The 24217-nt window shown below is 48.0% G+C and overlaps 1 protein-coding gene across 1 annotated transcript in view; it reads right to left on the reverse strand.

Moving 5' to 3' along the window:
- The window catches only part of necab2 (N-terminal EF-hand calcium binding protein 2), a 259363-nt gene that overhangs the window by 155583 nt on the left and 79563 nt on the right, over positions 1-24217 (reverse strand). Inside the window, exon 4 of the mRNA XM_070896707.1 lies at positions 3011-3147. Coding sequence (XP_070752808.1) covers positions 3011-3147 — 137 coding nt within the window. The remainder of the gene's footprint in view (positions 1-3010; positions 3148-24217) is intronic.

A 24217-nucleotide genomic window follows, 5' to 3' on the forward strand; every position in this document is an offset into this window, starting at 1 on the left:
CCTACACCAGAGCGTTATAAGGAACAAGGAAGATGTCCTCGGGCTCACTGAGTCCAACAGGGCAGATGTGAGCGGTTCTATTGCGGACGGTGTTGAGTGAGGCAGGAGCTGGCAGAGCTGCTGTGGGGAGAGGAGAGGACCCAGTCATGGTCCTCCCTGTTCCTGAGGATAATGGACTGAAGCTGGGGGATACCAGAGCTACCCGACAGCCTACAATGGTCATCCCTGGCTGACTGAAGTGCCCGACAGATACTGGGTCTCTCTGTGAGTCAGGGCAGGCTATGGCCATGACGGAAGGCATGCAGACCAGGCACTACTCGCATCCCAAAATGGTGGGCCTGACCAGATTGATACCCCACTGCTAACTGCGTCTGTAAGAATAAAGGTGTTTAGTAATGATAAAATTGATTCTGTATGTATATAAATGTTAAACATGTAGATTATATGGAAAGGCTGTAGTGTTAAATCATCATTATAAGCAGTCCCTCAAATTGAGGATGACTTGCTCCCACGCCAAAAAGTGATGAGTTCACAAGTGTTCCAATGAAGGACCTAATATTCTGGATCCCGAACTACATCCTGAAGGGTGAAAGATACCGGCACGGGAATTTTTTTCAATGTGTGGTGGCCGTTGCACACCAGAAACAAAATGGATGATGTCCCCAAGTTCATGTCAGCATGGCTTTGAAACTCAGCAAACTAGAAAAGATGTTAATTGGAAAGCCATGAACCCAATCAAGGAATGGCATTGGCCCTCCAGTCAGATACATGCTTGAGGAGAAGCCAATCAGGAAGGGCCCTGGAAATAATACCCAATCCTGAAGCTTTGTAAGAAACAATAGGCGTAAGGGGTATAATAATCCAAGCAAAGATTGCTGGGTCTCTTGTCTCCTTAGCACACGGCAAAAGCAGGACCTCCCTTTACAGACAAAGAAACAGGCCGTGTGCTTTGCCAGAGGGAAGTGATGTCTAACTTTTTATAACTTTTGTTATTGTAACATCATTGTATCTGTTGTAATTAAGTCGATCCGTAGGATAGCTGAGGTCTGCTGTTGAGTCCGATAGCTATTTGCATGTGTGTGTGTGTGTTTAATAAACTTATTTCAAATTGTTTTAAAAGAATCGTTCTTGCTGTCAATTCAATGCCAGAGGTTTAGAAATCTTATAGTTCTTTGCCAAAGGCGCTGAGTTTTACAGGCAGCAGCTCGAAGGTGACCTCCAGTATCTCAATCAATCCTGACCTGTTAGCCCAGGCAGTGAGTCTTATGGCTAGCCAACCGTGGGGAGCATCGCACCTGAGCCTGATCCTGCCTCCACCCTTTTACGCATTTTCCAGCTCGGGGCAGCGTTCTAGCAGACACCGCTTGTGAATCCCACACCCAGCACAGATCCACCTCCTTCTGGTCGGAAACACTCACTCCCACACCCCGGATGCCATCTGGGAAACCCAACAAACTTCTGCTTTGAAGCAACAAAGCTCCGTGGAACTGCAAGCTATGCAGCTTCTTAATTGCTGGTGATTGCTTTTCGGAAGCTTTCCCGGGCTGACAGAGCAAAGGGAGAGTTGTAAATTCCCAGCGAACACGACTGGGGCACGGAGAAGCGATGGGCAATTTATCTTCATCAACAAATCTCCCAGTAAAGCAGTTACCTGATAATGCCAGGGAGAAAACTGGCCCTCAACCACCTGGCTGTTGCTAAGCAACAAACATCCACCCTACCCCCCTCCTCAGCCACAATTCTAAGAATAATGATGACGAGTGCTTGCACAGTATTATTGATTCCTCAGCCCGTCCCTGCTCAAATATTCTCCCATCATCATCAGGCAACAATTGACATCATCGTCGGACTCCAGGAAAGCTCAAAATACCTCGGAGAAACCCAATTTCAAGCACAGCAACATTGGGAACAGGAGGAGGCCATTCAACCCCTCGGGCCTGTTCGGCCATTGAATCAGATCATGGCTGATCTGCACCTCAATCCCATTGGCCCACCTTCACTCCACATCCCTTGATCCCCTTACCCGACAAGTAGCTGCGAGCCTTCAGGCCCATAGTGCTGCCTATTATCAGCAAGATTGCATGCCTGACACAAGACTCCCAAAGCAATCGCTCTACTCGGAACTCCTACACGGCAAGCGAGCCAAAGATGGGCAGCGGAAACGTTACAAGGACACCCTCAAAGCCTCCCTGATAAAGGGCAACATCCCCACTGACACCTGAGAGTCCCTGGCCAAAGACCGCCCTAAGTGGAGGAAGTGCATCCAGGAGGGTGCTGAGCACCTCGAGTCTTATCACCAAGAGCATGCAGAAATCAAGCGCAGGCAGCGGAAGGAGTGTGTGGCAAACCAGTCCCACCCATCCCTTCCCTCAACCTCACCTGTGACAGGGACTGTGGCTCTCATATTGGACTGTTCAGTCACCTAAGGACTCATTCTAAGAGTGGAAGTGAGTCTTCCTCGATTCCGAGGGACTGCCTATGATGATGAATGCTGCACAGTGGCTCGGTTGCAAGGAGTGGGACAGAGGTTGAGGGAACTGAGAAGCAATGATCAACGTTTGGGTCTGTAGATTGCAAGACAGAAGGGAAGTCCAGAGCTAGGTTTTCACTTTGACCATGCAGGTGGAGGCCAAAAGGGAAAATGATCATGGGACGGGCGAGATTTCAACCTTACCCGGCTGATGCAGACCAGGTCGGGGGGGCAGCATCAAAATACCCGAGTTACTTACCCACCCCACAAGCATCAAATCCCACCATTCGTCATTTTGTCCGGTGCCTCCGAGCAGGCAGCACGAGTAACCACCCAAAGCCAGCGGGGTCCTCCTTTACATAAGCATGTCTGGTCCCCCGACGGCAATTTTAACTCAGGCCAAGGTCAGCCAGGACAGGAGAGATTCAGCCCAACAAGAGCCAAAACAGGCGAGCGTTGTTCTTGCATAAAAGGGACCATGGGAGAGATGGAGTGATGCCCTGGCCAAGGGTTATAATTCAGGAGAAGTGGTCTACGTACCCTGTCTGACTGGTCTGATCATCTATGGCATCAACTGCACTCTCCACAGAGGTCAGTAGAGACTGAATCTGGCTGGCTGTCTCCTTCAACAGGAACCGGGTCACAAACTGTTCCAACTTGCTCCCACTCTCGTAAACCTGAAGAGCAAAGGTCAAACCCTTTAAAAATCACACCAAAATAATTCACAGGAAATTCAGCATCTTTTTCATTTTTTCTTCTATTTCGCAATATTTATTAATTAATTCCCTGTTATATTTATGATTCTTAATCTTCCTTATAAGCCTCACATGTGGAACTTTATCAAATGCCTTCTGAAAATTCAGGTAATTCTTTCAATGCATTTGTTTATTTAACTTCCTCCAAAATGCTCCAGTGGATTAGTGAGCCGCGACTCATAGCTCGTAATTCCGTACGGGTACTCATTGTGCAACCTGTGCTTTTCAGAGCATCTGAATATTAATTGCAACCCATAAAATCATTGATTCGTTCCCTTGCTGTGAGTTTAGCTTGGCTTGTCTGTAATTCCAGAGTTCGTGTCTCTCTCCTCTTTGAACATCATTTCCTACAGCTTTTATTCTGCTCCGAAAACAGGTGTTTGCAGATAAAAGCTGTCACTAGATCCCTTTTATCATATTTACCCTGATATTTTTTCTCCATACATTAGTTTTAATACATCGCTAAAGGCAACGCAATGGGAAGGGCTTAGTCCATTGGGATTCTATATAATGAGAGTGATTGGGAAGGGAGTTTGGGCCATTGGGATTCTATACAATGGGAGTGTATGTGAAAGGGTTATGGTCATTTGGGATTCTATACAATGGGGGTGATTGGGAAGGGAGTTTGGGCCATTGGGATTCTATACAATGGGGGTGTTTGGGAAGAGGTTATGGTCCAATTGGGATGCTGTACAATGGGAATGATTGGGAAGGGGATTAGTCCATTAGGATGCTGTACAATTGGTTCAGTTTTGGTCTCCTAATCTGAGGAAGGACATTCTTGCTATTGAGTGAGTGCAGCGAAGGTTCACCAGACTGATTCCAGGGATGGCTAGACTGACATATGAGGAGAGACTAGATCAACTGAGCCTTTATACACTGGAGTTTAGAAGGATGAGAGGGGATGTCATAGAAACATATAAGATTCTGACGGGACTGGACAGGTTAGATGCGGGAAGAATGTTCCCGATGTTGGGGAAATCCAGAACCAGGGGACACAGTCTTAGGATAAGGGGTAAGCCATTTAGGACTGAGATGAGGAGAAACTTCTCACTCAGAGAGTTGTGAACCTGTGGAATTCCCTGCCGCAGAGAGTTGTTGATGCTAGTTCATTGGATATATTCAAGAGGGAGTTAGATATGGCCCTTACGGCTAAAGGGATCAGGGGGTATGGAGAGAAAGCAGGAAAGGGGTACTGAGGTGAATGATCAGCCATGATCTTATTGAATAATGGTGCAGGCTCGAAGGGCCGAATGGCCTACTCCTGCACCTATTTTCTATGTTTCTATGGTGTGAAACTGTCTCCTGAAATTCTTCTCCTTCTCCACCCTCAACTCCAAAGAATGTGAGGATCTCATCGACTTCTTTGTCACTAAGATTGAAACCAACAGTTCAGCAGTCTCTGCCGCTTCCCTCCTTCCTCTAACCAAGAGCCAAACCTACCCTGAGGTTCCCAGCTCCCCCAACCCCAGCTTAGCCCTGCATCTTTCTCTTGTTTCTCTCCAATGTCCATTCATGTCCTCTCCAGGCACATCTTGTCCATGAGACATACCTCGTGTTCCCTCGTAGCTATTGCCATTAAACTGCTGACCACCCAACTTCCCGTCCTGGTCCCCAAGATAGCCGAGATTGTTAAAGGTTCCAACTCCTCAAGTACTATTCCCCTCCCCCTCACATCTGCCATTATCCTCAAATAACACACTCTTGACCCCTGTATCCTTGCAAACTATCCCCCAATCTCCAACACCCCTTTCCTCGCCAAAGTCCTTGAATGTGTTTTCTGTCTCCCAAATCCGTGTCCATCTTTCCTGCAACTCCATGTTTGAATCCCTCCAATCAGGTTTCCACCCTTGCCACAGCACTGAAATGGCCCTTAACAAAGTCACAAATGACATCCTGTGTGACTATAACCATGGTAAACTATCCCTCCTCGTCCCTCTTGGCCATCTGCAGCCTTTGACATGGTTGACCACTCCATCCTCCTCCAACGCCTCTCCACCATCGTCCAGCTGGGTGGGACTGCACTCGCCTGGTTCCATTCTTATCTAGCCCCAATCGTAGGTAAAGAATCACCTATATTCCGGAATTCCATCCCTAAACCTCGGTCTCTCCAGCCCTCTCTCCTCCTTTAAGACGCACCTTAAAACCTACCTCTTTGACCAAGCTGTCCTCGACCCTAATATCTCCTTATGTGGTTCACTGGCAAATTTTGTTTGAAAACACTCCTGGAAGTTTTACAATGACAAATGCGCTCTAGAAATGCAAAGTGGCTATGGAATGGTGATGGGTTTGGTTCCTTCGGATAATATATAATGGGACTGAATGGGAAGTGTTTTGTACCATTAGAATTCTAGACAATGGGAGCAAATAGAAACTATGACACCATCATTTAGGAATACAAAGGATAGAGTTGGGTCAATTGTAATGGGGGAGAGTTGAGCCTTGAGGATTGTATGCAAGGGTTAACTTGTCATCGAGATGAAGTCTGTGTTCATGTGGTGTCACCAATATATAAACTGCTATATATGTCTAAGAAGATCTCAGTGTGGGGCAGACTCCCAGAGATGAACTTTCCTGATTCTGACAACAATTTGTTCTGCATTCCAAATGGATGTCAAACTTCGCTCAGCTCAGCGATGTCTAATGTCTCAATTCACGTAAAACCTCTACTAGACACCGAGTAAACTAAGCCGGCTTGATAGCTTCATTATAACATTGTTAATTACCACATTAGACGCAAGCGTGCAGAGAGATTTCACACACTTATCACTTTCAGCAAGTGGAATTACACTGGGGATTCAGGGAATTCATCACGGGAAGTCAATAGCTGGATGGGAATGTGAGGGAGTGAAGGGAAATACAGTAGGGAGTTAGTTTGTTGTAGGGGAAAGAAAGAAAGAAAGAAAGAAATAATAAGAGAGAGAGAGAGAGCGAGAGAAAGAGCGAGAGAAAGAGAGAGAGCGAGAGAAAGAGAGAGAGCGAGAGAAAGAGAGAGAGCGAGAGAAAGAGAGAGCGAGAGAAAGAGAGAGAGAGAGAGGAGAGAGAAAAAGAGAGAGAGAGAGCACGAGAGCGAGAAAGAGAGAAAGAAAGATAGATAAGAAAATAAGAATATACTGACTTGCCTTTATATAGAGCCTTTCAAAACCTCAGGATGTCCCAAAGCACTTCACAGCCAATGAAGTACTTTTGAAGTGTAGTGACTGTTGTAATGTCGGAAACGCGGCAGCCAATTTGCACACAGCAATATGAGTAACTATGATACAATCAGTTATTTAGTGATGTTGGCTAAGGCACAAGGATTGGTCAGGCACCGGGGATAACTCCCCTGCACCTCTTTGAAAATGCCTTGCCATCTTTTACGTCCACCTGAGAAGGCAGACTGGGCCTCAGCTTGACATCTCATCTGAAAGACGGCACCTCCGACAGTGCAACACTCCCTCAGTACTGCATTGGAGTGTCAGCCTGGATTATGTGCTCAAGTCTCGAGTGGGACTTGAACCCATGACCTCTGGGTCAGAGGCAAGGATGCTACCACTAAACAAAGGCCAACATAAGCCAAAGGGAAGGACAAGAGACGGGAAATGTAACATGCACACATGGCTAACACAGGGCCTCACACCACAATTATTTCATCGAAGTTGTATATGCTTTGTATCAGTGCTGTGATCATAAGTGACATAACAAAGTCCACTCACATCCATCATCACCAAAACACGGACTCACCAGTCTTATTGGCAATTCACTCAATCTTTGTTAATCAAGAGCTTTAAACCCTTCAACTTCTCCTCAAATTCCCATCTCCCCCAACAACAGGGCTCTCCATTATCTGGCTGGCTGTCTAGCAATGACGTTACCGAGTTTGTTTCCACTGTGTGGTCAGCCCTCCTCCATCACCATTCATCAATGGCAGTGCAGAGACTGGCTGAATCATTACTGTGTGCCCGACAGACATTGACCTTGGCCACTCTCAGAGGAGAGGTAGCTCTGTGGGCCGAGTGCAGCTTTCCTGCTCCGCAGGAGGCAGGAGCATGTGAGCTGTAAAGGGCCCAATCGGTGAACCAAGTACACACAGGCTCATCTCAATGTCACTTGGTGTGCACTTGCTCCATGGAAACAACCCTCAGACACCAGGTCACACAGGCTCAGAGTGAGATCACCGGGACTTCGAATAGGGCCCAGAAACCAAATGGGGGTTTGCCTCGCTGCCATCCCGTTCATCAACCCGTTACTGCAACTGTTCCTTCTTCATTCCTCGCTATCTGCAAAATGCTTTGGGAATGTTAGAAAATCAGGCATTCCAATAAAGAGTCAGAATTATCTCAGCTGCTATATAGCGAGTGAGCGGACCCCATTAAACGGACCCCATTAAACGGACCCTGTTAAATAGACCCTATTAAATGGACCCTGTTAAATGGACCCTGTTAAATGGCCATGTCATTGGATTGGCTCGAGCTCAGCAACAGTGCAGGGCCTTCACTGATCACGCTCGACCAGCTCCGCTGGGCAGGCCACATTGTTCGCATGCGCGACACGAAACTCCCAAAGGAAGCGCTCTACTCGGAACTCTACATGGCAAAAGAGCCAAAGGTGGGCAGAGGAAACGTTTGAAGGACACCCTCAAAGCCTCCCTGATAAAGTGCAACATCCCCACCGACATCTGGGAGTCCCTGGCCAAAGACCGCCCTAAGTGGAGGAAGTGCATCCGGGAGGGCGCTGAGCACCTCGAGTCTCGTCGCCGAGAGCATGCAGGAACCAAGCGCAGGCAGCGGAAGAAGCGTGCGGCAAAACTGTCCCACCCTCCCCTTCCCTCAACGACTGTCTGTCCCACCTGTGACAGAGTCTGTAATTCCCGTATTGGACTGTTCAGTCACCTGAGAACTCACTTTTCGAGTGGAAGCAAGTCTTCCTTGATTCCGAGGGACTGCCTATGATGATGATGATAACTGGGTGTTTTTGTGACTGGAAGGATGTTTCCAGTGGGGTTCCGCAGGGCTCAGTGCTGGGTCTCTTGCGTATCGTGGTATAGATCAATGATTTAGACTTGAATGTAAGGGGTATGATTAAGAAGTTTGCAGATGATATTAAAATCGGGCGTGTGGTTGATAATGAAGAAGAAAGCTGTAGACTGCAGGAAGATATTAATGACCTGGTCAGGTGGGCAGAACAGTGGCAAATGGAATTCCATCCAGATAAGCGTGAGGTAATGCATTTTGGGAGGGCTAACAAGGCACGGGAATACACAATAAATGGTACGAAACTGAAAAGTGTAGAGGAACAAAGGGACCTTGGAGTGCAGGTCCACAGATCCCTGAAGGTAGCAGGCCAGGTAGATAAGGTGGTTTAGAAGGCATACGGAATGCTTGCCTTTATTAGTCGAGGCATAGAATACAAGAGCAGGGAGGTTATGCTTGAACTGCATAAAATACTATTTAGGCCATAGCTGGAGTACTGTGTGCAGTTCTGGTCACCGCATTACAGGAAAGATGTGATTGCACTGGAAAGGTTGCAGAGGAGATTTACACGAATGTTGCCTGGACTGGAGAAGTTTGTCTATGAGGAAAGATTGGAGATGCTGGGTCTGTTTTCTTTGGAACAGAGGAGGCTGAGGTGAGACCTGATTGAGATGTATAAAATTATGAGGGTCCCGGATAGAGTGGACAGGAAGGACCTGTTTCCCTTGGCAGAGGGGTCAACAACCAGAGGGCATAGATTTAAAGTAATTGGGGGGAGGTTTAAAGGAGATATGAGGGTAAATTTCTTCACCCAGAGGGTGGTGGGGTCTGGAACTCACTGCCTGAAAGGGTGATAGAGGCAGAAAACCTCACCACATTTAAATAGTACTTGGATGTGCACATGAAGTGCCATAACCTACAGGGCTACGGACGAAGAGTGGGATTCGGCTGGATAGCTCTTGGTCAGTCGGCGTGGACACGATGGGACGAAATCTGTGCTGTAAATTTCCATGATTCTAACACAGACCCCGGCCGCATCATTCCCTAGTGTAATGTGCAAACCCACCAAACACTCCCAGGGCAGGTACAGCACGGGTTAGATACAGAGTAAAGTTCCCTCTACACTGTCCCATCACAGACCCCCAGGGCAGGAACAGCACGGAGTTCGATACAGAGAAAAACTCCGAAATCTCTCTGCTTCAACTTGAGCTATTTTTATGTTATTCAAAGTTTACTTGTGGCCTATTTTTTCCGATTAATGTACAACACCTTGCACTTATATGTATTGAACCTCATCTCTCAGTGAATTTCCCAATGGCAGATTTTCACTCACTCCTTTAATTGTAACTGGCTTACATCCTAGGTCTTAAAAGTGGCTGTAGAGATAATGGATGTAGTGGAGTAGGGTGGATAATGGGGAACCAGTGGATGTGGTGTATTTGGATTTCCAGAAGGCATTTGATAAGAAGTTACTGCACAAGATAAAAGCTCACGGGGTTGGGGGCAATATATTAACATGGATAGAGGATTGGCTAACTAACAGAAAAAAAAAGAGTCGGGATAAATGGGTCATTTTTCGATTGGCAAACAGTAACTAGTGGGGTGTTGCAGGGATCAGTGCTGGATCCTCATCTATTTACAATCTATATTAATGACTTGGATGAAGGGACCGAGTGTACTGTAGCCAAGTTTGCTGATGATACAAAGATGGGTGGGAAACCAAATTATGAGGACACAAAAATCTGCAAAGGGATATAGACAGGCTAAGTGAGTGGGCAAATATTTGGCAGATGGAGTATAATGTGGGGTAAAATGTGAGGTTATCCTCCTTGGCAGAAATAATAGAAAAGCAAATTATAATTTAAATGGAAAAAAATTGCTAAGTGCTGCAGTACAGAGAGATCCAGGGGTCCTTGTGCATGAAACACAAGTCAGGAAGGCAAATGGAATGTTAGCCTTTATTGCAAGGGGGATAGAGTATAAAAGCAGGGAAGTCCTGCTACAACTGTACAGGGTATTGGTGAGGCCACACCTGGAGTACTGCGTACAGTTTTGGTTTCCTTGAGGGGGTTGAGTTATGAAGATAGGGTTGAGTAGGTTGGGCCTATACACATTGGAGTTCAGAAGAATGAGAGGTGATCGTATTGAAACATATAAGATAATGAGGGGGGTCGACAAGGTGGATGCAGAGAGGATGTTTCCACTCATAGAGGAAACTAAAACTAGGGGACATAGTCTCAGAATAAGGGGCCGCCCATTTAAAACTGAGACGAGGAGGAATTTCTTCTCTGAGAGCTGTAAATCTATGGAATTCTCTGCCCAAGAGAGCTGTAGAGGCTGGGTCATTGAATATATTTAAGCAGAGATAGACAGATTTTTGAGCGAAAAGGAAGTAAAGGGTTATGGGGAGCGTGCAGGGAAGTGGAGCTGAGTCCATGATCAGATCAGCCATGATCTTATTGAATGGCAGAGCATGCTCTAGGGGCCAAATGGCCGACTCCTGCTCCTATTTCTGATATTCTTATGTTTCAGGCATCTCACCAGTCCCCTGGTTTACAAAGATCTCCAGCCTTGCCCAGTATATATTGGATTTCATTAATATATTCATCACAACTCAGAGCAGTAGGAACGCCAGCTCCAAGCCCTGTGGCCCTGCACTTAGTTCTCCACTCCCCCACTGCTTATCACTTCATTAACTCCCCACTGCTTCCTTTTCTTCAGCCAATTCTGATACACCTGCAGGTTTTGCCTTGAATTGCTGCTGTTTTCACTGTTAGACGCCTCCTCTCACGGAAAACTTTATCAAAGAGTTTTTGCGAACCTAAGTGCACCTTTTGATATCCCACTGCCCACTCAGGCATGTCACTTCTTCAAACAAGCCAGAAGGTCATCAACAAGCATCCTCCCCTTCTAAATCCATCTTGTCTTCGGGTATCAGCTGTGGCTCAGTGGTAACACTGTCCCACAATTGGGCAGGCCACATTGTCTGTACGCCCGACACAAGACTCCCAAAGCAAGCGCTCGACACGGAACTCCTACACGGCAAGCGAGCCCCAGGTGGGGCTCGTTACAAGGACACCCTCAAAGCCTCCCTGATAAAGTGCAACATCCCCACTGGCATCTGGGAGTCCCTGGCCCAAGACCGCCCTAAGTGGAGGAAGTGCATCTGGGAGGGCGCTGAGCACCTCGAGTCTCGTCACCAAGAGCGTGCAGAAATCAAGCGCAGGCAGCAGAAGGAGCGTGCAGCAAATCAGACACCCACCCACCCTTTCCTTCAACCACTGTCTGTCCCACCTGTGACAGAGACTGTAATTACCGTATTGGACTGTTCAGTCACCTGAGAATACACTTTTAGAGTGGAAGCAAGTCTTCCTCGACCCCGAGGGACTGCCTATGATGATGATGATGCGACGATAGCACTGTCACCAGGCTGAATATAGAAAGTTCAGAGGGGAAGTGGAAAAGGAAATAAGAAGTGTAAAGAGAGAATATGAGACTAGATTGGCAGCTAACATAAAAGGGAATCCAAAAGCTTTCTATAGGCATAGAAATATTAAACGGGTAGTGAGAGGAGGGTTGGGGCCGATTAGGGACCAAAATGGAGACCTACGCATGGAGGCTGAGGGATTGGTTGAAGTACTAAATGAGTACTTTGCATCTGTCTTTACCAAGGAAGAAGATGCTGCCATAGACATAGTAAAGGAGGAGGTAGAGGAGATACTGGATGGGAGAAGAATTGGTAAAGAGGAGGTACTAGAAAGGCTGGCTGTACTGAAAGTAGATAAGTCACCAGGACCAAATGGGATGCATCCTAGGATGCTGAGGGAAGTGAAGGAGGAAATTGTTGAGGTACTGGCCATAATCTTCCAATCCTCCTTAGATATTGGGGTGGGCCAGAGGCCTGGAGAATTGCAAATGTTCCACCCTTGTTCAAAAAAGGGTACAAGGATAAACCCAGCAACTACAGGCCGGTCAGTTTAACCTCGGTAGTGGGGAAAATTTTAGAAATGATAATCCGGGATAAAATTAACAGTCACTTGGATAAGTATGGATTAATTAAGGAAAGCCAATATGGATTTGTTAAAGGCAAATTGTGATTAAATCGTGAGTTTTTGGATTCTGTAATGGAGAGGGTTGATGAGGGCAAAGCTGTTGATGTGGTGTACATGGACTTCCAAAAGGAGTTTAAATAAGGTACCACATAATAGGCTTGCAGCAAAGTTAAAGTCCATGAAATAAAAGGAACAGTGGCAGCATGGATACGGAATTGGCTCAGTGACAGGAAACAGAGTAGTTGTGAATGATTGTTTTTGGAACTGGAGGAAGGTATACAGTGGTGTTCCCCAGGGGTCGGAACTGGGACCACTGCTTTTCTTGATGATATATATATATAAAAATGACTTGGACTTCGGTGTACAGGGCACAGTTTCAAAATTTACAGATGACACAAAACTTGAAAGTATAGTGAACAGTGAGGAGGATAGTGATAAACTCAGGAGGACATAGACAGGCTGGTGAAATGGGCGGACAGGTGGCAGATGAAATTTAACGCAGAAAAGTACAAAGTGATACATTTGAATAGGAAAAACGAGGAGAGGCAATATAAACGAAAAGGCACTTCTGAAGGGAGTCCACAAACAGAGAGACCTGGGGGTATATGTGCACAAATCATTGAAGGTGGCAGGGCAGGTTGAGAAAGCGGTTAAAAAAGCATACGGGATCCTGGGATTTATAAATAGAGGCATAGAGCACAAAAGCAAGGAAGTTATGATGAACATTTATATAAAACACTGGTTCAGCCTCAACTGGAGTATTGTGTCCAATTCTGGGCACCGCACTTTAGGAAGGATGTGACGGCCTTAGAGGGGGTGCAGGAAAGATTTACAAGAATGGTATCAGGGATGAGGGACTTCAGTTACGTGGATAGACTGGAGAAGCTGGGGTTGTTCTCCTTGGAGCAGAGAAGGTTGAGAGGAGATTTGATCGAGGTGTTCAAAATCATGAGGGGTCTGGACAGAGTAGATCGAGAGAAACTGTACCCATTGGTGGAAGGATCGAGAACCAGAGGACACAGATTTAAGGCGATTGGCAGAAGAACCAAAGGCGACATAAGGGAAATCTTATTTACGCAGCGAGTGGTCAGGATCTGGAATGCACGGCCTGAGAGGGTGGTAGAGGCAGACTCAATCGTGGCTTTCAAAAGGGAGTTGGATAAATACCTGAAGGATAATAATTTTTAGGGCTACGGGATAAAGGCCGCGGGAGTGGGACTGGATGAGGGGCTCTTACAGAGAGCCAGCACGGGATCGACGGAACGAATGGCCGCCTTCTGTGCTGTAACCGTTCTCTGATTCTATGAGGTTGTGAAAGGCGCTATATTAACGCAAGACTTTCTTTTTTGACTTCTATTTATTCGATTATTCTCAGAGGTAATCAGTGAATTTTGCTCCAAATGATCTGTCGCTTTATTATAACAGGTGTGGAGGCGGGGCCTGACCTCGTGTCACAGCTTCTGACAGGTGGCCATTTACTGCAGTCGTTCTGCACCAGGCCACAGTGTAAGTGGAGGAGGGGGTGAGGATATGTTGCGATAATCCTGGCGCTGCGACTTCCTTTCTTGGGCTCTTGGGGAGGAGACTTTAATTGAGCTGGTGATAGCTGAGTGCTAAACTATGCAGGACTTCATTCCAGCTTTCGTTTGTTAAATCAAGACGCCCCGGTGACAGGTCAAAGCTCAGGGTGCGGGAGCAGATGTTGGGCTGCGTTGGGTACATTCGGAAACGCCAATTAAACACTAGTTCGTCCTGCGCTCGCTCATTTTAACGGGAAAAAAAGTAGATGTGAATGTGCAGTAATGTTCCACCTTTCCAGCTCATGTCTAATGATTTGATAAACAGCAGATGGTGCAAGGAGCCTTGGTGTGGCCCCAGGGAGAAAGAAAGAGAGTGCAGGATGGTGCATGCCACAGTCGAATAGCAGGCTCGCTGTCGCGGCTCAAACACAGAGAATGGTATTGAAGGGCAGCTGGCACCATGGGATCCCCAACCAAAGACCCACCCCAGGGACTCTGACCATGGGATCCCCACCCCACCCCCCACACACACCCCACCCCATACACCCCCACCCCACAGAGCCCCCCACTATGGGATCCCCAGCCCAGCGAGTCGGTGCCACCGGGAGGGAGGAGGCAGGAGGCAGGCTGTATCATCCCGTTGTCGGGCTGCACTGCAGCACTCTATCAGCCCAGGGCTCCTGCAGACCTTCAGCACAGGATGCTCCCAGTCGGATACCGTTATCACGGAGTCTCCTGACATTCCATGTACTGCACACGAAGCAGTCAGTAATCAGGATATTGTGTGGAATATGGAACCGAGAGCAGGCTCCCGCTCATCCCCATTGCAATCACCCGTTCCCACCACCCTCCCCGACGACCTCTGCTCCCCTGTCTAACGAAAAATTGTTCAACCATTTAAAAATAATTGTGCATCTCCTGCTCTCATCTGCCTCCAGGCCCCAGGCATTTGCCCGAGGTTATGTGCAGCAGGGTAAGGGTTACTCACTGAGCGACTGTGCACATTTGATGTTATGGTCAGTGAGCTGTATGTTAAATGATTGTGTTTGCTGCTCCCTCCAGTGGGACCTCTCCTCCCCGTTCTCCCTCCTCCGCTGCATGCTCCAGCTAAACTCCAGCTGCTCCTGTGCAATCGCTCCAGCTCGGGAAGGGTCGAGTGATTTTTCAGCGTTTATTTTCCCGCACAGAACATCTGTGGGTAATGACTGCAGCGCGCCTGCTTGAAGCCAGGGCCACACGGAAGCCAAGTACAAAAGGAGTGAGTGAAGGCTGCTCACTCTGGGCTGGCGAGCAAAGCTGCCTGCGCTGGTTAATGCCGACAGGGCCGCAGCCCGTCGAATCCACACCGACAGCATCAAGCGACCGACACCAGGAACACAGAGGACATTTCATGTGGAGAGTCTGACCTCAATCACAAGCCGAGCTGCAGCGTGTGGAATCACTCCGCCTGCCTCATTAATGTCTCAGTCACACAGAACAAAGAACCTTTCTCCTGTTACTTCCAGCCTTCCTCCGCCCCCCCGCCCGAAGATACTGCCTCGTGCTGGGGTACTGTCCCACAGGCACCGGGGCGTCCTCTGCAACCGTCCCCAACGGCCCATACTTCATGTTAGTGAGGAGGTAGCAGGCGATTGAACCATATAGAAACATAGAAACATAGAAAATAGGTGCAGGAGCAGGCCATTCAGCCCTTCTAGCCTGCACCGCCATTCAATGAGTTCATGGCTGAACATGAAACTTCAGTACCCCCTTCCTGCTTTCTCGCCATAACCCTTGATCCCCCGCGTAGTAAGGACTTCATCTAACTCCCTTTTGAATATATTTAGTGAATTGGCCTCAACTACTTTCTGTGGTAGAGAATTCCACAGGTTCACCACTCTCTGGGTGAAGAAGTTTCTCCTCATCTCGGTCCTAAATGGCTTACCCCTTATCCTCAGACTGTGACCCCTGGTTCTGGACTTCCCCAACATTGGGAACATTCTTTCTGCATCTAACCTGTCTAAACCCGTCAGAATTTTAAACGTTTCTATGAGGTCCCCTCTCATTCTTCTGAACTCCAGTGAATACAAGCCCAGTTGATCTAATCTTTCTTGATAGGTCAGTCCCGCCATCCCGGGAATCAGTCTGGTGAACCTTCGCTGCACTCCCTCAATAGCAAGAATGTCCTTCCTCAAGTTAGGAGACCAAAACTGTACACAATACTCCAGGTGTGGCCTCACCAAGGCCCTGTACAACTGTAGCAACACCTCCCTGCTCCTGTATTCAAATCCCCTCGCTATGAAGGCCAACATGCCATTTGCTTTCTTAACCGCCTGCTGTACCTGCATGCTAACCTTCAATGACTGATGTACCATGACACCCAGGTCTCGTTGCACCTTCCCTTTTCCTACCCTGTCACCATTCAGATAATAGTCTGTCTCTCTGTTTTTACCACCAAAGTGGATAACCTCACATTTATCCACATTATACTTCATCTGCCATGCATTTGCCCACTCACCTAACCTATCCAAGTCACTCTGCAGCCTAATAGCATCCTCCTCGCAGCTCACACTGCCACGCAACTTAGTATCATCCGCAAATTTGGAGATACTGCATTTAATCCCCTCGTCTAAATCATTAATGTACAATGTAAACAGCTGGGGCCCCAGCACAGAACCTTGCGGCACTCCACTAGTCACTGCCTGCCATTCTGAAAAGTACCCGTTTACTCCTACTCTTTGCTTCCTGTCTGACAACCAGTTCTCAATCCACGTCAGCACACTACCCCCAATCCCATGTGCTTTAACTTTGCACATTAATCTCTTGTGTGGGACCTTGTCGAAAGCCTTCTGAAAGTCCAAATATACCACATCAACTGGTTCTCCTTTGTCCACTTTACTGGAAACATCCTCAAAAAATTCCAGAAGGTTTGTCAAGCATGATTTCCCTTTCACAAATCCATGCTGACTTGGACCTATCATGTCACCATTTTCAAGATGCACTGCTATGACATCCTTAATAATTGATTCCATCATTTTACCCACTACTGAGGTCAGGCTGACCGGTCTATAATTCCCTGTTTTCTCTCTCCCTCCTTTTTTAAAAAGTGGGGTTACATTGGCTACCCTCCACTCCATAGGAACTGATCCAGAGTCAATGGAATGTTGGAAAATGACTGTCAATGCATCCGCTATTTCCAAGGCCACCTCCTTAAGTACTCTAGGATGCAGTCCATCAGGCCCTGGGGATTTATCGGCCTTCAATCCCATCAATTTCCCCAACACAATTTCCCAACTAATAAAGATTTCCCTCAGTTCCCCCTCCTTACTAGACCCTCTGACCCCTTTTATATCCGGAAGGTTGTTTGTATCCTCCTTAGTGAATACCGAACCAAAGTACTTGTTCAATTGGTCCGCCATTTCTTTGTTCCCCGTTATGACTTCCCCTGATTCTGACTGCAGGGGACCTACGTTTGTCTTCACCAACCTTTTTCTCTTTACATACCTATAGAAACTTTTGCAATCCGCCTTAATGTTCCCTGCAAGCTTCTTCTCGTACTCCATTTTCCCTGCCCTAATCAAACCCTTTGTCCTCCTCTGCTGAGTTCGAAATTTCTCCCAGTCCCCAGGTTCGCTGCTATTTCTGGCCAATTTGTATGCCACTTCCTTGGCTTTAATACTATCCCTGATTTCCCTAGATAGCCACGGTTGAGCCACCTTCCCTTTTTTATTTTTACGCCAGACAGGAATGTACAATTGTTGTAATTCATCCATGCGGTCTCTAAATGTCTGCCATTGCCCATCCACAGTCAACCCCCTAAGTATCATTCGCCAATCTATCCTAGCCAATTCACGCCTCATACCTTCAAAGTTACCCTTCTTTAAGTTCTGGACCATGGTCTCTGAAATTACTGTTTCATTCTCCATCCTAATGCAGAATTCCACCATATTATGGTCACTCTTCCCCAAGGGCCCTCGCACAATGAGATTGCTAATTAATCCTCTCTCATTACACAACACCCAGTCTAAGATGGCCTCCCCCCGAGTTGGTTCCTCAACATATTGGTCTAGAAAACCATCCCTTATGCACTCCAGGAAATCCTCCTCCACCGTATTGCTTCCAGTTTGGCTAGCCCAATCTATGTGCATATTAAAGTCACCCATTATAACTGCTACACCTTTATTGCATGCACCCCTAATTTCCTGTTTGATGCCCTCCCCAACATCCCTATTACTGTTTGGAGGTCTGTACACAACTCCTACTAACGTTTTTTGCCCTTTGGTGTTCTGCAGCTCTACCCATATAGATTCCACATCATCCAAGCTACTGTCTTTCCTAACTATTGCATTAATCTCCTCTTTAACCAGCAATGCTACCCCACCTCCTTTTCCTTTTATTCTATCCTTCCTGAATGTTGAATACCCCTGAATGTTGAGTTCCCAGCCCTGATCATCCTGGAGCCACGTCTCCGTAATCCCAATCACATCATATTTGTTAACATCTATTTGCACAATTAATTCATCCACCTTATTGCGGATACTCCTTGCATTAAGACACAAAGCCTTCAGGCTTGTTTTATTAACACCCTTTGTCCTTTTAGAATTTTGCTGTACAGTGGCCCTTTTTGTTCTTTGCCTTGGGTTTCTCTGCCCTCCACTTTTCCTCATCTCCTTTCTGTCTTTTGCTTTTGTCTCCTTTTTGTTTCCCTCTGTCTCCCTGCATTGGTTCCCATCCCCCTGCCATATTAGTTTAAATCCTCCCCAACAGCACTAGCAAACACTCCCCCGAGGACATTGGTTCCGGTCCTGCCCAGGTGCAGACCGTCCGGTTTGTACTGGTCCCACCTCCCCCAGAACCGGTCCCAATGCCCCAGGAATTTGAATCCCTCCCTGCTGCACCACTGCTCAAGCCACGTATTCATCTGCGCTATCCTGCGATTCCTACTCTGACTATCACGTGGCACTGGTAGCAATCCCGAGATTACTACTTTTGAGGTCCTACTTTTTAATTTAGCTCCTAGCTCCTTAAATTCGTTTCGTAGGACCTCATCCCTTTTTTTACCTATGTCGTTGGTACCAATGTGCACCACGACAACTGGCTGTTCTCCCTCCCATTTCAGAATGTCCTGCACCCGCTCCGAGACATCCTTGACCCTTGCACCAGGGAGGCAACATACCATCCTGGAGTCTCGGTTGCGGCCGCAGAAACGCCTATCTATTCCCCTCACAATTGAATCCCCTATCACTATCGCTCTCCCATTCTTTTTCTTGCCCTCCTGTGCAGCAGAGCCAGCCACGGTGCCATGAACTTGGCTGCTGCTGCCCTCCCCTGATGAGTCATTCCCCTCAACAGTACCCAAAGCGGTGTATCTGTTTTGCAGGGGGATGACCACAGGGGACCCCTGCACTACCTTCCTTGCACTACTCTTCCTGCTGGTCTTCCATTCCCTATCTGGCTGTGGACCCAGAGTAAATCCACCCTCAGCTCCAATTTCGCAACGCGGTCCGTCAGGAGCCGGAGGTGGACACACTTCCCGCACACGTAGTCGTCAGGGACACTGGAAGTGTCCCTGAGTTCCCACATGGTACAGGAGGAGCATAACACCCGACCGAGCTCTCCTGCCATGTCTTAACCCTTAGATACACTTAAACTGGTAATAACAATGTTAAAAGTTACTGACCAATACAATAAGAAAAAGAAAAACTACTCACCAATCACCAGCCAATCACTTACCCCCTCGGCTGTGACGTCACCTTTGTATCTTTGCCTTCTCCCTGTAGCTGCACCGGCACGCCTCTCGCCGACCCCGGACTCGCGCTGCTCCGAGCTCCCGCCTCCTCGACTGACTGCTCGAACTGCTCGACTCCCGCTGGCCTTTATAGGCCTCTCGCCGACCCCGGACTCGCGCTGCTCCGAGCTCCCGCCTCCTCGACTGACTGCTCAAACTGCCCGACTCCCGCTGGCCTTTATAGGCCTCTCGCCGACCCCGGACTCGCGCTGCTCCGAGCTCCCGCCTCCTCGACTGACTGCATCACAGCAGAATCCCATCCTGTCCCCCCCACGGACCACACAGAGAAACATAGAAATTTACAGAGCAGAAGGAGGCCATTCGGCCCATTGTGTCCACGCCAGCCGACAAAGCCACACGGCCCTTGGTCAGCAGCCCTAAAGGTTACATATAAACCTATGAACTATGAACAATGAACAATGACGGAAAGGTAAAGAGCACCCCGCCTCAAACAACTGCGACACCCCTTACACTGAAACATTCTACATTCCACCCCAACCGGAGCCATGTGATCTCCTGGGAGAGGCAAAAACCAGATAAAAACGCAGGCCAATTTACATGGAAACATAGAAATTTACAGCGCAGAGGGAGATCATTTCGGCCCATCGTGTCCACGCCGGCCGATAAAGAGCTGCACGGTCCTCGGTCAGCAGTCCTAAAAGTTAAAAAGGGAGAAAAGATCTGGGAAAGTTCCTCATCCAGGCGATCGACACTAGTCCAGGAGACCACCCTGGCCGTATTCGATTCCCTGCAGTACTTACCATTATATCTGCGCCGTCCAACCAAAGGTCATCCAGTCTAATCCCAATTCCCAGCTCTAGGTCCGTAACCCTGCAGGTTATGTGTGGATTTCCAGCACAGAGTCACTGGATAGCAATCAGGAGCGGGAACCCAGCCCGATTTCCCCCTGGTTCCCAGTCAAGGGGCGCAGAAGCCCAAACGCTGCCCTGGTTAAGGTCGCTTTGCTCACTGCCGACTGATGCTTGGAGGTGGGACCTTCCCATCAGCACAAGGTCCGCTGCGAACTCTGCCACCAAGAGGGCAGCGATGTGGTGGGAACACCATCGCCTCCAGGTTACGCACCATCCCCAATTATATCACCATTCCCTCACTGTCAATGGGTTCAAGTCCTGGAAGGCCCTACCCAACAGCATTGTGGAAAAGGTTACAAGGGCACCCTCAAAGCCTCCCTGATAAAGTGCAACATCCCCACCGGCACCTGGGAGGCCCTGGCCAAAGACCACCCTAAGTGGAGGAAGTGCATCCGGGAGGGTGCTGAGCTCCTCGAGTCTCGTCGCCGAGAGCATGCAGAAATCAAGTGTAGGCAGCGGAAGGAGCGTGCGGCAAACCAGTCCCACCCTTCCCTTCCCTCAACCACTGTCTGTCCCACCTGTGACATGGACTGTGGCTCTCGAATTGGACTGTTCAGCCACCATTTTCCTCGATTCGAGGGACTGCCTATGATGATGATGGGAGCAGCTTCACCAGACAGACTGCGACGGTTCAGGGAGAAGGCTTACCATCACCTGCTGAAGGCAACCAATAATGGGCAATAATCAGCAGCCCTGCCCATGGCACTCACATCCCAACAGCAAATAAATAAACACACTGGTGAGCAGCTCACAATCCAGGGCGGCAGTGAAGCACCCTGGGACCTAGACATCTCCATGACAACTGCCAATGCCCTGTGCGCTATCAGTGTTTACATTCCTACCTCTCCACACATAGATCCCCCAAATGGGAAGATTTTTCATTCATTCTCCATATTTAAGCAATGCCGCTCGGCCATTTGCCTCCCACACCCCGCCCCCCCCCCCCCGCAAAACAGCATAGAGCATCGATTGGCAGAGAGAGAGAAGCCAGGCCATTGGGTGACAGAGAGAGAGGAATCGGGTCATTGGGTAACAGAGAGAGAAGCCGGGCCATTGGGTAACAGAGAGAGGAGCCGGGTCATTGGGTAACAGAGAGAAAGAGGAGCCGGGTCATTGGGTAACAGAGAGAGAGGAGCCAGGTCATTGGGTAACAGAGAGAACGAGGAGCCGGGATCATTGGGCAACAGAGAGAGAGAGGAGCCAGATCATTGGGTAACAGAGAGAGAGGAGCCAGGTCATTGGGTAACAGAGACAGAGAGGAGCCAGGTCATTGGGTAACAGAGAGAGAGGAGCCAGGTCATTGGGTAAGAGAGAGAGAGGAGCCAGGTCATTGGGTAACAGAGAGAGAGGAGCCAGGTCATTGGGTAACAGAGAGAGAGAGGAGCCGGGTCATTGGGTAACAGAGAGAGAGAGGATCCGGGCCATTGGGTGACAGAGAGAGAAGCTGGGTCATTGGGTGAGAGAGAGAGGAGCCAGGTCATTGGGTAACAGAGAGAGAGGAGCCAGGTCATTGGGTAACAGAGAGAGAGAGAAGCTGGGTCATTGGGTGACAGAGAGAGGAGCCAGGTCATTGGGTAACAGAGAGAGAGGAGCCAGGTCATTGGGTAACAGAGAGAGAGAGGAGCCGGGTCATTGGGTGACAGAGAGAGAAGCCGGGTCATTGGGTGGTGCAGTGGGGTCGACACTGCATTCACCGACCGGCCCCAAACACATCGTGACCGAAGGATCAGAACTCTCCTGTGTGCTGACTGTAAGGGACAATGTGAAATGGGTGGGGCCGTCTCATCACCTTCCTAGTAGGGCTCGACTGTAGCCAAAGAACTGCACTTAACGTGTTGCCAAATGTGACACAATGGTATTAAAATACCACCTCTTCAAATCAGTGCACATAAAACATGTCACCCTTCTAACCCTACATTGACAACTGTCCCCTCCAATCAGGGAGCACATCTCTCGTAATAATCTGTCCCCATCCAATCAGGGAGCACGTCTCGAGCAATAATCTGCCCCCATCCAATCAGGGAGCACATCTCGAGTAATAATCTGCCCCCATCCAATCAGGGAGCACATCTCTCGTAATAATCAGTCCCCATCCAATCAGGGAGCACATCTCTCGTAATAATCTGTCCCCATCCAATCAGGGAGCACATCTCAAGTAATAATCTGTCCCCATTCAATGAGGAATACATGTATTGTGATGATGTTTTTCCAACCAATGAGGGAACGCAATTTAAAAAAAAATTTGTCCCGGGTTGTGGGTGTCGCTGGCAAGGTGATGGCGGTATTGGTGTTAGCCGTGATGGTGGTGTTGGTGTTGGTGTTAGCCGTGATGGTGGTGATGGTGGTGTTGGTGTTAGCCGTGATGGTGATGGTGTTAGCTGTGCTAATGCTGAGCTACTTAATGCTGGTAGATGTGGTGTATTTGGATTTCCAGAAGGCATTCGATAAGGTGCCACATAAAAGGTTACTGCACAAGATAAAAGCTCACTGGGTTGGGGGTAATATATTAGCATGGATAGAGGATTGGCTAACGAACAGAAAACAGAGAGTCGGGATAAATGGGTCATTTTCTGGTTGACTAGTGGGGTGCCGCAGGGATCGGTGCTGGGACCCCAACTATTTACAATCTATATTAATGACTTGGATGAAGGGACCGAGTGTAATGTAGCCAAGTTTGCTGATGATAGAAAGATGGATGGGAAAGCAAATTGTGAGGAGGACAAAAAAAATCTACAACGGGATATAGACAGGTTAAGTGAGTGGGTGAAAATTTGGCAGGTGGAGTATAATGTGGGAAAATGTTAGGTTATCCACTTTGGTAGGAAAAATAAAAAAGCAAATTATTATTTAAATGGAGAGAGATTACAAAATGCTGCAGTACAGAGGGACCTGGGGGTCCTTGTACATGAAACACAAAAGGTTAGTATGCAGGTACAGCAAGTAATCAGGAAGGCAAATGGAATGTTGGCCTTTATGGATAGAGTATAAAAGCAGAGAAGTCCTGCTACAACTGTACAGGGTATTGGTGAGGCCACACCTGGAGTACTGTGTACAGTTTTGGTCTCCGTATTTAAGGAAGGATATACTTGCATTGGAGGCTGTTCAGAGAAGGTTCACAAGTTGATTCCTGAGATGAGGGGGTTGACATATGAAGAGAGGTTGAGCAGGTTGGGCCCATACTCATTGGAGTTTAGAAGAATGAGAGGTGATCTTATTGAAACGTATAAGATTATGAGGGAGCTTGACAGGGTGGATGCAGAGAGGGTGTTTCCCCTCGTGGAGGAATCTAGAACTAGGGGCATAGTTTCAGAATAAGGGGTCGCCCATTTAAGGGAGAAATGAGGAGGAATTTCTTCTCTCAGAGGGTTGTAAATCTGTGGAATTCTCTGCCCCAGAGAGCTATGGAGGCTGGGTCATTGAATATATTTAAGGCAGAGATAGACAGATTTTTGAGCGATAAGGGAGTAAAAGGTTATGGGGAGCGGGCAGGGAAGTGGAGCTGAGTCCATGATCAGATCAGCCATGATCTTATTAAATGGTGGAGCAGGTTCGATGGGCCAAATGGCCTACTCCTGCTCCTATTTCTTATGTTTTTATGTTCTTATGTTGCATAATCTCTACAATTGCATGCAAACTCTGGGTGATAATTTGGGATTTCAAACTGGGAGCAATGTGCCATTGTAGAATCCTAGGTACGGCACTTCGAGGGGAGATCCAGCTGGGTGGAGTGTCTGGTACATGATATTATTGAATGGTGGAGCAGGCTCAAGGCGATGTTTGGCCTACTCCTGCCCCTGGGCCTTCAGTTCTTCGACTCTTATAAGAAGAT

Source organism: Pristiophorus japonicus, chromosome 13, assembly GCF_044704955.1.
Source record: "Pristiophorus japonicus isolate sPriJap1 chromosome 13, sPriJap1.hap1, whole genome shotgun sequence".
Taxonomy (NCBI): domain Eukaryota; kingdom Metazoa; phylum Chordata; class Chondrichthyes; family Pristiophoridae; genus Pristiophorus; species Pristiophorus japonicus.